Source organism: Lagopus leucura, unplaced genomic scaffold, assembly GCF_019238085.1.
Source record: "Lagopus leucura isolate 7727_CA_CO unplaced genomic scaffold, USGS_WTPT01 Super-Scaffold_100001, whole genome shotgun sequence".
Lineage (NCBI taxonomy): Eukaryota > Metazoa > Chordata > Aves > Galliformes > Phasianidae > Lagopus > Lagopus leucura.
In genome coordinates this window covers 61140592-61156366 of record NW_024962262.1, presented here as the reverse complement: position 1 = coordinate 61156366, position 15775 = coordinate 61140592, and the positions used below count along the sequence as shown (strand labels likewise).

General features: G+C 38.3%; 1 protein-coding gene across 1 annotated transcript in view; it reads right to left on the bottom strand.

Annotated features, from left to right (window-relative positions):
* Nucleotides 1-15775, bottom strand: part of PHEX (phosphate regulating endopeptidase homolog X-linked) — a 94252-nt gene that overhangs the window by 29542 nt on the left and 48935 nt on the right. Inside the window, exons 13-14 of the mRNA XM_042867468.1 lie at nt 3223-3300; nt 1429-1532 (exon numbers count right to left, since the gene is read on the bottom strand). Of these exons, the coding sequence (XP_042723402.1) occupies nt 1429-1532; nt 3223-3300 (182 nt within the window). The remainder of the gene's footprint in view (nt 1-1428; nt 1533-3222; nt 3301-15775) is intronic.

Here is a 15775-nt window from a genome sequence, read left to right as displayed (position 1 = left end):
GTCTTCTGTTAAATAACCCTTGAAATAAGAGGACAAAGACAAGGATGAGGAAGTAATCAATCTTGTAATGTTTGGTAGAGTAAAACCTTCATTTTTTAAGATTACTCACATGATGTTCTTAGATTACAGCCCCTGCAGTGCACAATTAGGGATTATCTGACCATTAATGTCCATTACAGGGGACATTTTGCATCATGCCGTTAATCTATTTGGTTTGTGTTGTGCTGCCTCAACTCTGCTCAGAGGATGAGGGCTGCTGCGTACCATTTCTACAGAGAATCATAAAATCACAGAATGGCTTGGGCTGGAAGGGATCTCAAGGATCGTCAAGCTCCAAACCTTCTGCTGCAGGCAGGGCCACCAACCTCCATTACTATTACTAGATCAGGCTGCCCAGGGGCCCATCCAACCTGGCTTTGAACACCTCCAGGGTACAGGACATCCACAGCTTCTCTGGGCAGCCTGTTCCAGCACGTCACAACTCTATTGGTTTTGAGAAGCGAGTGTTACGTTTTACTAGGGTTAACAATTGCAGTGTCAGAGAAAAGTGGGACAAGAAGGTAAAACCCAACATTAAAATTGAGCTATAAACATTCCCTCAAGTACGCAGTACCAAATTATGAAACTCTAAGCAGGCACAGGCTGTGCCTCTCCTGCTGGCACCCTCTAGCATCCCCAAAACAAGATACAGTTCAGTATGAGCAAGAATATCTGGAGCCATAGGGAAATCACATCACAGGAGTTAAGCAGCTGCACTGATTTCAAGGTCTCCATGCAGGAGGAGTCATTTTTAAGTAGAGTGATTAGAGTAATTAATTTCTGTTTAGGTTTTAATTTGCATTTTAAGGATTTGATTACCCACCAGTAAGAAGAGAGACTGATTCTTTCAAGTATTTGATGACTGTATATGTGACACAATTTGTATTCTCTGGCTTACAAATAAATAAATATAACATAAGTAAATTAAATCATGCCTTGGTCTCTATCATTGCTATCAACAGCAGGTAACTAACAGTACTAATTACTACTAATAATAATATTATTTCTTGATAATGGTTCCATTCATAGGAAATTTACTTCATAAATCCCTGCTGTACCATTCCAAATTCTAACTGCGACATAATCTACTTTCAACTGAGATTCAATTACTCCTTTTTTTTCATTAAATTAAAAGTTTAAGCTGAAAGCATATGACCACTGTGCATCAGAATAGGAATATCTAGAACTTAATGAAAAAAGCAATTTTGTGATAAAAAATACCCACAGGAATTGCTGAATAACCGCTGTTTCGCTTTTTTTGCCCATAAGTATTTTTATTGCAATATGTTGTTGTGCCTATAATTCTATTACAATGAAATCATATAAATTAAATACTATAAATTAAAACACTGTTAAAAGAATATGAAAATTTAGCTTTTGACTACTCACTCTGTTTTTGGAACTTCTTTTCTAAGCCAGTAGAAATCAGATTGGGCTGCATATTTGCGAGTTTGTAATACATTGCCAAAATAGTCACTTTCTGTAAACTTCAGCTGTATAGGCAAAGCACAGATATTTTTTAGAACACGTCCAAGGAAACAAGAGCTGACAGAACAATCAGAACTTTTAATTTAAAAATATATATATATATTTTTCATTTTCATCAAAATAAATTTCATTTGTTTTGATCATGCCTAAAAAAAAAAAAGTGTTTTTTTTTTTTTTTTTTTTTTTGACATGATCAAAACAAATGAAATTCCCATAGTTGGTAGAATGAATAAATATTTTGTGATACTGGTTTAAAAATGGATGGTGAGTGGATTTACACAAGGGACTGGAATATCACAAAAAGCTTTCACCTGTGCAGATGCAGCTGAGGAAATCAGTAGTACCCAATGACAAATTGCAGACTGCACATTTCTACAGCTATTAAAAGGCAGCCTTTTCTCTTTGAGAGAAGAGGTCTATCCTCATTTTTAAAACTTCATTTTAAAACCACTTTCAAGACAGTAACAAAGCCTCTTTTTCTCTGTTTGCTTTGCATTTCATCGCAAATGGTTTGTACTGTTTGCCGTTGGAGGATTCTGCTGCTGTTTTTAATGTTCCTCACATTAAACTCACACAGCCATAGGGTTCCATGTTCCCACAAGTCTCCAAATCTATTAAGAACCCACACACACAACTAACCATGCAAAAAAAAGTTATTCTATTCTTTTAAAATCCAACTGAGATCCCTGTTGTCAATTTCAAGCAATACCAGAATTTGTGAAGGATTTATCTTTTTTTTTTCAACTGTGATTAACAATTATTATTATTATTGTTATTATTATTGCTAGATGTAACCATTTATCTGTGGTAAGTATTTCCATACTCTGAGTGGCAGAACTGGTCCCATCCTCTGTCTCTTTGCACTGGCTTCACAGCACCACTTCACCCTACTCTTCCATGGACAAAGACTAAGCTTGTAGAGTCAGCTTTTCCAAGGATCACCAATAAATCATGCCTCCTTTCAGTGTTCTTTCATGTTCTCTGGCAAATTAACTCCACCCCTACTTGGATTTTAGTGGTTCAAGATTGAATTTGTGGTTTCACTTTGCCTATGACTTGCAGTAATTCAATTCATCACACACATGCCACAGTTACTTTTTTGGAAAATGGCAAAATATATTATTCTTCATCGTCTTCCTTTCAGCTATACCTAAGCTGAATAAATACTGGCTCAGGATTGAGGCCCCAGCAGTATTCTTGTCCAGCTTGTCTAGCTGTAGGGCTGTACAGCAGTTAGGGCCTGAAGACATGATAATTGTAAGCTTAGAAAATTCATAGCCTGGAGAAAAAGCAGAGAGCCTATACTATGTTGGAATCATCAATTGTAATAATTCAGTCAAAAAAAACACACTAGGCTTTTTGAAGGCTGTTACCTTGAGGAGATACATTTTTGGTTGTATTTTTTATAACTAAATACAAAATTTAATCTGGGGTACTTTAAACCTGAAAAATGGTTAATAGCAGGAAGGTTCATTACACCCAGGTAAATTTTATTGTCAGCCATCATGATGGCCATCTTACTTCAACACAACATCATTGACTTTTTATGCACTAGAGCTTAAAAATAACCAAGCAAGCCGAAATCCAGATGTGGGCAAAGCAAAAAAAAAAAAGCTTTGATTTTGAACAGCAGTAGAAGAGAGCAAAGAATGGTCCCAAGATGTAAAAGAAGAAAGCTGCAAATCTGACACTTACTGTTTTGATGTCTTCATTAATATATGTGTCATTCATTATAAATTGAGGGTAACCCACTTTCGCCATAACTGCTTTTGCCTTTGAAAAAGAAAAAGAAAGAAAAAAAGAATTGGCAAATATAAACATTTCTCTCTCTTTTTTTTTCTTCATATTTTCCATTGCATAGTATTATGTTGCTCTGAAGGCATCTTGTTTTAACTTCAAACCAACTTGCCCACAAGGTAAATTCAGGGCCACAAATGAGTTTCACTTCACAACGTGGTCAGATTATCACAGTGGGTCTGTTGACACCTGCAGTTTTTGCAGAATTACAGCAATCTGTTTGAAAACCAAAATCTTATTCTGAACAGCTGGTCTTCTCTACCAGTAACTGAGATCATCAAGTGGTCAAAATGCTTCTTTTTACAATGTTTTCCAAAAGGCTCCAGAAGATGTGCCATTTTGCAATGGCCCAGCAGCTGGTATGCATCCAAGCACTAAAATATATTTATTTCACAGATATGGCTAAGCCTGTATCCCAGCAAGAACAAACCAATGATTTCACCGGTGGTCACTTCCCTTTACATCTGAGGATGGCTGAACATTTTTCTGATGGATATTTTACTTTCCTAAAACCACATGGCTGACCTTTAGTTCATTCTCTACTTTCAGCTCTCTGATTTACAGCCTTTAGCCTTTACTGACATCATTAATGGTGTTAAAGTGAGACACTTAGCATTTCTTTGTCTTTGTTTTTTTCCTTTTCAGTGATGAACTGATCCCATTGTTTATGTGTAATCTGTGTAAACATGCTGGTGTGAATTCATAGCAGCTGTAGATGAGCACTGCTATTTCATAAATCACAGCATAAAGATATAAACAGCTTTAGCAATGGCCTCACAAAAACAGCAGGTCACCCAGACACAGCGCATTGCTGTGAAAATAATATATTTCCAAAGGAAAAGCAGAAGAATATGAAAGGATAAGATGACATACAAAGAAGTGAAATATGACTAACACATTGAATAAATTAAAGCTCTGATGGATATGTTTTCATATGTTTTTGGGAAGCTGAACTTAATGCATCCTCAAATATCTTAGGATTTCCTCCACCCCTCACAAAAAAACTCTTCTGGAAATATTATCTGGAAAGTCAAATGCCTAAATACTAGTGAATACTGCAAGATACAAAATGCAACAAACTGACTGGGTTTTAAACAAACGAGAGTCATACCAACACTGTATTCTATCTGCAAGCAGATCCTAGATCTCTCTGTTGGCCCACCATCTCCTGCTTCACACTTGCAGCATGGGATGGCATTTCAAGGGAAGGTCCCCTTTTCTCCACAATAAAATCTTTGCCCTTTTTTTCGCCTCCACAGCATCTCATACAATAAAGCCTCTCACGAAGACCACAGGCAGCAAGAATTAGAATCGTTTGTTCCACAACAGTAAGAAAGCTGATAGGGTCTGCCTCAGTTTAACAAAAACTCTCTTCTATTTTATTTTCAAGAAAAACCAATTAGCTTCTTGAAACTCCTTCAATTTCTCAATCTCATTTCCAACCTAAAGTCATAATCCTCCACTTGTGACATCACAATTAATTGCGGTTGAGATAATTAAGATGTCTCAAATAGAAGATTACAACTTCAGGTGGGAAATTAGCAGCAGGAGCAGATGAACTCTTAAGCAAGAAAGATCCCATTGTCATGCAAATATCCCCCGTGAAAAAAAAACACAATGGAAGACAAATGCTGAACAGGAAATATGAAATGAGCCAAATTAATCCTCAGCTGAATGTTTTCTCACTTTTCCAGAAGGTACAGCAGCCTTTCAAGATAGTTTAAATGCCTGAGGGGAAAAAAGGGGAAGAGAAGAGAGCGCAACTCATCTGCAAGTTTGTGTGTAATCAAGAGCGTCTATTTTTGTTGCTGATGGTGCTGTCAGGTCTAGCTGACAGAACTTTTGCAAGAGACTGGAAAATTTCATTTTCCATTTTCAGTATTTCAGTCCCAGTTGTTACACTAGCCTAGATAAAGCAAAGTGAAAACTCATCGGTTTTAGTTTCTATTAAGTCAGCTGCTCAAACAAATTCAGTGCATCTCCAATGTTCTGCATGTTTTCCTGTCATCATCTGAATTACTTGAAGTAGTCTCTAAGTTGAATCTACTTATTTGACAGTTAACACTTCGGTATTTACACTGTATCTATTTAATTAACTTATATGATGAAGAGTAATATTTTAAGAACAATTTAGAGTGCAACTTGCAAAAACTATTAACTTTGTCAGTACAGTGCCATTTCAATCATGATTTACCCAGCACTTTGTCCATCAAAAATTGCTGATTGAATTTGGGCATATAAAAGAACATTATTGTTTTTCTGAAATACAGTGTATCCTCTCACTTTCTAGACTGCCCTCGAAATGAAAGAAAAAGGTTCATATGTCATTGGTTGTAAACACAAAGCCAGGCTGACTACAAAGCCAGGCTGGATCCAGCTGCACTCTTTTTCTCAAAGAAGTTGAGATGGACACTGCCCTCAGACCCACAGTGGTAGCTGTCTGGTCATGACCACAACACATTCATCTTCCCTTTCCTATGTGGACATTTTGGAGTCCTTGTGGAATGTGAAATATCTGCCACATTCATCTGTTTCTTTTTCCAGACAGCCCAGTGATAGCAGCAGCATGGAGCCAGTTTTCAGCAGTTTTAAAGCCCACTCCTTAACCAAATATCTTCAAGGATGAGGATGATTCCTCCTCCGGGCTCTTTAGTAGCAGGTGTGAGGTAAGTTGACTTAAATATCATGTCCATAGTATTATTTAATATTAATTTTATATTTCAGTTGCATTTAAATTATTTAGTTTTGTCATGGCCCTGATGCATTAGAAAAGGAAGATGGGAAAAGTTCTCCTAACTTCACTCTCCTACTTAAGTTCTTAAGTTCTCTCTACCTAGTTCTTCGTAACTTAACTCTCCTGCTTCAGGAGTAATAGGTTCACTTTTACTTTTAATTACACAAATTCTTGCTTTGCATATTTGACAATTGATATTATAAGCTTAAGATTTCCACGCATGAGGAAAAACTGCCATATGATACTGAGATACTATGCTATAGAGTCAACATAAATTAAATAACAAATACTTATTAAATAACAAATCTTGTCTCAGAGTATTTTGAATGTAACTCAGAAAGTAATGCTGTTTTTAGTACTCTGATGTTTTAACAATGGCTAAATCTGTCTGTATTTTTTAAAATATGTATTTAGGGAAAAGTATTACTTTATTATATGTGTTACTTAGAAAGTCTTACCATGATGCATTGCAGAAGTCTGACTAAGCGCTAAGGTAGAACTTACTAGCTGTGCAATTCTTGTGCCTTCATGAATGTTCCACCACTCACATAGGATAACAAAGATTCAGAAAAGCACCCTGTTATTAATACATCGAGTTAATTTGCTATCATGAAATGTAGGTACATGCTAAAATACCATTATGAAACAAAGCTTATGGTGCTGGAATTTTTGGAAAGACACAAATGAATAGTAACAACCTTTAGGAGCATTTTTGAGAACAAGAACATCTAAAGCAAGAGATGATGGCAGGCAAATCAGTACAAGACTGTTTCATGCAATTTATATCTTGCTATATACCTTCTCCCACAAAAGAAACGTGTCTCAAATTGGTCCTAATGCTATTCATGAGCCAACCAAACCTCCTGCTGAGGTATTCTCCCTTGGTCAGACAAAATCTAAACCATGTAGCACATGCTGGTATGGGAGAAAGAGAGGAATAAGCTTACTTGATCAGAAGGACAAAGTATGTCCCTCTAGAGGACTGTTTCCAACCAAGTGGCTCCAACCAGCATGAGGTCTAGGCCCACAGAGCCTTGCAAGCACACTGGAAAGGTAGCATGGGCACCAGGCCAAGACGCTGTGGTACATCAGTAAGTACCCTGCTGCCAACAGGGGTACTGTTGAAGGATGTGGTGCTCCTGGTGGAGGGGACTGCTACCTATAGCCAAAGCAAAACTCCTGTGAGGATGTAGGAAGCCCTTCAAAATGCCTGGGAGTTGCTCCACTGAGATTCCTCCCAACGTTGTTTTTAGGTCCAAACCCTTTCAGCTAAGCCCAGAGTGGAGCCCAAATTATCTACACAGCAGATAAGTTTGAAAGCATCTTCCTAAGAGTGGGTTTCGAAATTTGCATGTTGGAAATTTCTTGCTTCCTTGGATAGCTTATCTATTCACTTGAATAATACTTAATGGCAATTTGAAGATTCCTTATTCATAAAACACTAGAAAGTAAAAAGCTCTCCTAAGACTGGCTCGTTCTTTGATAATCAAGTCAATACTTTCCCCCTAATAGGATTAAAAGTATATTTAAAAGATCAGCCTTCCAGGAAGAGTGCACACACATGGGCAAAGCAAATGAAATGTGACAAATGTACAGGAACCAACAATGTGGTAATTGCACATGAATCCATCACACACGACCTTTTGTAGTTTAAAGGCTTATTTGATTTCTCTCACTAGTTTACATATTAAGTAACGACATGCACAGGAAGAAAAGGAGTGATGGGGTATTTCTTCCAGCTATTGTTCAGTACTCAGCATAGCTTAGGCTGTTGGGTGGGTAACTTAAGGAAACTCATCTCCTCAGACTTCCTCTCTCATTACTGAAAGTGAGAGGCTCTTCCAGGGGGTGATGCCCAGCAGCCGCAAATTTTGCAATAAGACATGGTAACAGTTTTCTATACAAGCAGCTAGAGAGCAGGCTCCAAGGCAGAAGACCTGGTGTGCTCTCTCTGTCACTGATTACACAAGGAAGATCCACCACTGACTTCCACACAGTGGGGATTTTATCATGAGCATATCTTTGTCTTGGTGTGAGCACTGCAGATCAGTTTCCTACAGAGACAAAGCAAAGGCCTTTCACACTTAACAACTTGCTAAGGTGTTTTGATGCATCACTCCAGCCTAGTCAAATTTTCACTTGACACCAAGTTGTGTGTGAGACTTCAAAACAAAAATCTCTGTGCATCTCACTCCCAACAAAATTATGAGTCTGATTCAGATCTTCTGTATATCAACTTGACTCACAATAACTTTGTGAAGATCATTTTCAGGTTTCTAAAAATAAATTAAAAAAAAAATACAATTACAGTTTGGTGAAAAATTAGCATGAAATACTTTCTGAAAGCTAAAATCACTCACAGCAAAGTAATGTTCCATTTAATTACAAAGATTAATTCAGCCTTTATGTACAATTCTGGTCTTTTCATTTGTCACTGAAAGAAGATGATTCAAGAACCATCTGGTAAAATTGCTGCATAAATATCACAGGTTTTATGTATAGAAAAAAATGGGAAAACAGTGATGGATCTTGGTAAAAGAGAAAATTTCCATCACAGAGCTAAACTATACTACAGATATCAATAGAATGTGATCCACTGACTTAAGTGGCAGCTGGACTGGGCACATCTTAATGAAGTATTTTATTTGCACTGCAGGGGTGACATGAAATCATAAACTGTAATCAGTAGTGAAGTGGCACCTTTCAAAACTTAAAAGGGGACCACATTGGACTTTATTTTCCTAGGAAAAAGAAAGGAAAAGAGACAACATTTTCTAAGCAAACAGTTATTTGGCAATATTTGTTTACTCCTAATATCCACTATCACAATAATATTATTACTATCCATAAAGCTACAAGCACCTAAAAGTTGAGTACGACAGCAATGCATAGAAACAAATCAGAGGGAAAAATAATTTACATCACAATGTGACTATTTTCTGTCCTAAGTCCCCCTTTGGCTCTGTGGAAGACAAAGTCTCAATCACTGGTTCGAGCACTGTGATGCTAATGTCACTGGAATTAAATTTTCAGTTTTAACTCGTCCTGCATTGAGTTTTTAGCAAATGAACCAAATTAAATAACAAAAAATCTGAAATAATATGACTGTTATAAACATACAACTTCACTGTGGTATTTTGACAAACATAACTTCTTAGTTCAATGCAGCAGTATAATTATTACACCTTCTCGTATTTTTTCCAACCAGCTTGGTTCCAAACTCATTCTGCTGACAGCTATGCTTTAATTCTACTAAGAAAAAGAATTCCTTTGTCCATTTTATTTTAATTCCATTTCCATTTTGTAATCTCTGCATGACAATTATAATGAATCTATTCTTTTATGAACAGAACATTATATATGACAGACATGAATGTTGTCTTCCATGAACAGAACCACAGCTCTGTAAATAAAATACATTTTACAAAGCAAATATCTTCCCTATGATTTCACAATACATAAATGATTAGATGTATCCTTTTCACAATTTTGAATGAGAGTTTTAGTTTGACTTCAGTGGATCAACAAGAGAGCCAATTACACGCTCAAAACCTTAAAACAGTTTGTTATATCCCAATCTAACAAACACAACAGCAACAAAAAGATCTGAAATGATGAATGTGGAAAAGCTTGAGCAACTGTTTGGAAAAACGTTAGAATCTCAGACAACCCTCGGCAAATGAGAATTTTAAAAAGCAAAGGCTACCCAGTGTAGATTTCTTGACAATGTTTTTCTATTATTGAAGAAGTAATTGAAGGCTTTTGTTTACAGGCAGAAAGATGTGGAGGGCTGAGGAGGTATTTGGGGTGGGAGTAATAATTACATTTGTCTTTAAATCTGAAATATTTTCCCAGAATTAGGAGCAGCTGTCAACAGTACTAGTTCTGTTTGCAGCTGGGGGTTCCAAAGTTTGGTTGGCCGGAGACCTTCATTTCCCCATCCCTTCAGCTCAGCTTCACAATAAAGAAAAATTGGAATAATGATACTTGGTTTGTGCATCAGACAGAGTAAACAAATTCTAGTCTTCTTTCAATCTGGACAAAATCTTAGCAGCATAAAGAATACTCCAAGCTGAACAAGTAAAACAATAGATTTCTCTTACCTACTCACATTTCAGTTTTGGTGTTCCGCAATGCTTTTTTTCCTTTCTATATAAAAATATATAATAATACACACACACACATATATATGCATGTGTGTGTATACGTATATGTATATAATTTATTTATTTTTAAGTGAGTAGAGACTAACTCCATGAACCAGACAGCAATGCCTAGAGCAGGTGCCAATGGATGCATATTCCCAAGCATCCTTGATAACCACGCATAGCTCTGTGATACGTTCCAAGAGGGCTCACTGTCTGTACCTGGCCTCTCTGAGGCAAGGTGTCTCCCTCCAGTGCCATATGCCTGGGAAGAGCTTCCAGCAGGGTCAAGGAACAAAGGGAATGGGTTCAGACTGCACCAAAAGATGCTCTCAATGGTATCTCTCAGGCATGATTTTAGGGACAGCACAACCTGGGAACCACTTCTGACAGTGCATCCAGGTTTAATTGCCTCCACAGTGTATCCTTCCTTGCTTATCACCTCATAACACATTCTGGAAAGTACAATGTATTTCAGCTAAAGAAAGATACTACCTCAGAAACATACAGCTCTGCCTTTATATTATTTCTGACCTGCTGAGCTTGGTAAAACCCACATGGAATAGTAATTATGTCTTAGAAAAAACAAATGGGCCTGAAGGACACGTGATTTCAGTATCAGGAGCCCAATCACCCACAGTTAGGCCAGGAGAGAAATTCAGGGAAAATATTTTATTTCCATTCATCTGCAGGTCAGCACAACTGTGGTAAGTGGCAAAAGAATTAGTTAGCAGCAAACCATGACTATCCAAAGCCCCTAAATGAGTTTTAAGCATCACTGGAATTTCAGTGGAGCAGGATTTACACTTGTGGATCAGAAAAAAAGAACAGAATGCAGATATGCACCCTGACAGCCTGTGTGAGGCCCCACTGCAGCATCATGTCACCATGCCTGTGGTGACAAGTCCACCCCAGTGCATGCATTTCTGTGCTTTATGCCCTCTAAAACACCATAGAACCAATTAGGGTCTGAATTCACAGATGTGCATGCAGATAGCGAGCGCCTCCTCCACTTAGATGTCAAGCAAGCCAGAAGCAAAATTGTTCTGCTCTGGAAGCACAGGCCATCATTAGCATTATGGTGGTAGATTTATACCCCTGGAGTATGCTGCTAAATTGCCTTCAGCATAGCTCTGTAGCTTACGTACCTGAGTTGAACTCAGACACATCCATAGTACTTTAGAACGCTGTTCTTTCTCAAGCCTTTATTTTCAGGTACCTTTCTTTGTTTTCCTAGACAATTGTTTAATTTTTTTTCATTAAACAAAAATAGACAAGCAAGAAAACCACCATCACAATCAAGAACAGCAGCAACAACAAAAAAAAACCTGTATCTGTCCTTTGAAACTGCATTAGATATTTTCACCCAATGCTTTTGAACTAGAGTCCTGAGGATCTACAGTGAAAAAAAAAAAAAAAAAAAAAAAAAAAAAAACAAAGCAAAGGCCACCTCTGAACTGCTTTGGCACATTAGCAAGCTGCAGAAATTTTGTTGCATTTCTTACAGAAACTGCTACCTGGGCTCACTTTTCTGCTTACCCCTTGTGTTCCCCATCAGCCAGCCTGCACTCCCACTGCTATGCCATCTCTTGCTAGAAACACACCCACCTTGCTGCTAAAGCTTTTCTGCTGTTTTTGTTTTAGCTCTGGGGAAAGAGCAGTTTTAACAAAAAGCACTGTACTGCCTGACAAAATAAAAGTCCCTGTTGTGCTGAAGAGATCTCAGGAACTGAGTGCTGCAGCATCCTCTGTGAGGAGTAGCCCAGGCACAGGGGAAGGGCAGGGAAGTTCTCTTCAGATCACGGTTGTATCGGATATGAGTTTACTGCAGTGTTTCTTCTGGCAATTTACTCAGCAAAATGCTGAATAACCTGCTCCAGAGAGGGATAACTTCTGACCTCAGCCTCTCCATGCATCATTTAGCATCATCATGTAATATCGTTTAATATTTTCAAGGTTACCTTTGCTTAGCAAAAGTTGCTGAGCCACTTTTTTTTTTTTTTTTTTTTTTTTAAACAATAGAGTGTGAAAAATTTCTAGCCACAAGTAAGCATCAGACTCACATATAGCTGAGATGAGACACTGTAAAATTGTCCCTTCATCCCACTAGTCTGGTACTCTACTCCTCATTTCAGTTTTTAACACATTTTGCTTGGTCAGATCTTGAAGACTTTGCTCTCCTTCTGCCTGGCACAGCAGCAAGTGTGCCACTACTAGTTGTATATGCCATGTGAAAAAAGCAGATGTACATATGGACAAAAACGAAGGCTATAGACAAAAACGAAGGCTATGGACAAAAATGAAATATATAGGAAAAAAAGCATAGGCAGAAAATGCCAATTTTTACTCAAAACCAAATCTCTCTCTATTCCAAGCCTTTGCACACTTCATATTTAAATCAATTACAATTATGCCTCAGAACCCATTACTGATCAGCTGGGGGACTATAATATCTGTGTAACTATTCCTCTATGGAATGCGATTTTCCTTGGTAAAATAACAAAAACTGTAAAAGTTGAACTGTCTGAGACTTCCAAGGGTGATGAAAGACTTCTTGCCCTTTGGAAGAATGAAGCTGCCTTTTGGCATATCAATGCTTTCATGTTGCATTCCTGGCACAAAAGCTCCAGATTCACCCCTGTCCCTGAGCGGCTGCAGGTGTCCATCTGCTTCTCCATCTCCCTCTCTGCATTTCAGCCACGCCATTTGTCACAGGTGTTTTGATGTCACGCACCCATTTGGGCACTACGCAGTTGTGACAGAGTCTGAAAAATGACAGCTGCAAGATCAGGGTTAAATACAATTTCCTCTCTCTTCACCTGTTTTCCACTATCTGTTTGCACGGTGCTCAGGTTATTAATGGAACTGACATCCCTGCACAACTGAGTGAGCAGTAGCAGCAGCCAGATAACAAGGGAGAAGCTGACAGCAGCGATCTAACCCCAGAGATAAGAGATAAGCAAACATGCCATGGCTATTAGTTTCAACTCTGGCCAAGGGAGAACATCTCCTGCAGTTACTGAGCAGAAAAGACCAGTCCTCCGGAGAAGGTTAAATTAAATTTGGAAGGTGAGATAGATTATTCTTTGAGTTCAAAAAATTAAAGTTTGTGATAGCAAACAAATATTTGACTTAAAAAAAAAAAAAATTACTTGTTAATTTGATGGAAAGTGAAGATTTATTTTTGTTCAGGGAATAGAATGAGGACACTTAGAAAGAAAAGTGTCTTCCATTCTCTTTATTTTCCAGGTGAAAAATGTTACCCTGAATGTTGGCATTTTCCAAACGGCTATCTGAGGAATAGTGAGATCTTCCGCCATCCATATTCCAAACCAGGTAAGTAGAGTTAGATTTTCAAACCTCTTGTGTCATTTCTGAGCTACATGGCATTTATTTGACTTCCTACTCCATCTGAACTTTGCCCCCTTCTCTTCGTATGTCCCTGCTCACAGTAGGATAAAGAGGAATTACACAGAATCATAGAACTGTAGGGGTTGGAAGGGACCTCTGGAGATCGCCTAGTCCAACCCCCATGAAGGTAAGCTCCCAGGAACACCTGTGGAGCCCGAAAGAGCTGCAAACATGTAGGAGAAGTTACAATGCAACTGGCATTTCTGAACTTCATGTTTCAACTGTATCAGGAGAGTTTCTCATTGCTCCTTGAAACAAAACTGCTACAGCAGAAACAGGACCTGAAATTTTCACATCAAAGCACTTATCCAGACAGAGACTACTCTCTTTTTCAGTGAGCTAAATTCCACAAAGTACAAGTACAGCCTGGTCTGAACTAGCATTAAGTGTGCTTTCCCATTTAGAAGCGACAGTGTTGTTGTAAGAAGATCTGAATAAAACTTAGTGGTAAAAATCAGTAAATTAGGAAGCAAGAGCTTCTGCTGACTTTTGAATGGAAATAGTGTCCAAATGCAATTAAAGCCCTTTTAAATTTTTCCCTTTTCCTCCTTCTTTTGAAGTAAGTCTGGCAGCTCATTTGTGCTCTGAAGCAGTCTTACAACTCTTTGCAAAATGTTTGAGATTCTTGAAACAATAATATAAAATCATCTTAAAAGAACCAGTGAAAGGTGTCTTGGGATCCTCTGTTTAGAAACTCCATCCCTCTCCCTTACGAAGTATTGTTTTGTCAGCCCTGTGCTGGCCTTCCTTGCTGAAAAAGCCTACTTCAGATGCAAGAAGCACTGGGGTGTGGATGGTTCCTCTGTGATATTTTGCATTATTTTTCAAAGGATGGCTCCACAGAACTCACAAGATACAAAGACACATTTTCCTTTTTGCAGAGCACCCACTGACTGTTCTCAAGATTGGATGTTTTGTTACCTTTGTGCAAAATTAACATGGCATTAGGCAAGATTAATTTCAGCTCCCAAAGTTGTGGTCTGGCCTTTTTGTCCAAGTATGCAGCAGATGTTAATGAAAAGTTATTTTTCAGAACTGTATTCAGTGAGTGCCCTGAAAAGTCTGTTTGAATAAATGCAGGAGGCTCTATTCTCCCTGCATGTATTGCTGTGCCAGGGCTATACATAAAGAAGCATGAGTATGAGAAAAGAACAGAGAATGAGATGATTCTCTGATTTCCTCACTATAAGAATGTAGGAGGAACAGAGGACATTTTCCAGACAAACAAGAGGAGGTGCTCCATCACAGAAAGCACAGTGAGGCAGTGGAACTCTGCCATGGGAAGCTGTGGATGATAACATTTGTTGTGGGTTCAGAAAGTCACCAGACAAACCCACAAGAGGAAAAAAAAAAAAAAAAAAAAAAAAAACCTAAATAAATACAAATACACCACTTCTGGCAATAGAGCAGCAGATTTTCAGAGGCAGGGAGAGGATAGTGAGAATGCACCCCTTTGTGCTTGCCCTGGCCTTATGTTCATCTCTAGACATCTGCTACTGCTTGACCACTGTCCAAGCCAAACATTGGACCACTGGTCAGAGCAGTATGGCCATCATGTTCACAGTGAAATCACCCAAAAATGAGGAGAGAGTGACTACTGAGAACTGGGAAAGATGGTAGGGGCTCACTTAGTTGACCAGAGGGCTGGATTCAGACAGAAAGTTCCAGATGAGAAGTGAATGGCTTCTATGGGGTAACACATGTTATCTCCTCTAAAGCACCTATACTTTGTTCAGACAAGACTTGCAAAGATAGCTCATAAATTACAGAGGGCTAATGGCCTAAATTGCATTGGGAGGTTTGCTGCAGCTCTCTGGCGCAGCAGAACTGTAGGCTAAACTAAGGTAGCACTGCCTGAGAGAGACACCTATAGCTAGGCACTGTCCTTATATTTTTGCTTCTTTTTGGTGTTCAGAGAAAGACGCAAACGGAACAAATGTTGCATATATGACTTCCTTAGAGAGAAATAAAGCCAAGCAGAGGCAAGTTCAATGGGCAAAAAATGATTGCACAGTGACATTGGGATTTGTGCTCCATGACCTAAAGAGGTTAACAAAGTTACAGAAAGAAATCTTATTACAGAAAAACAAGACTTTTTTGGGGGCTTGCCATCCATGCTTTAAAAACAGTATTGCAAAGCAAAAAGAAAAGAAAAGAAAAG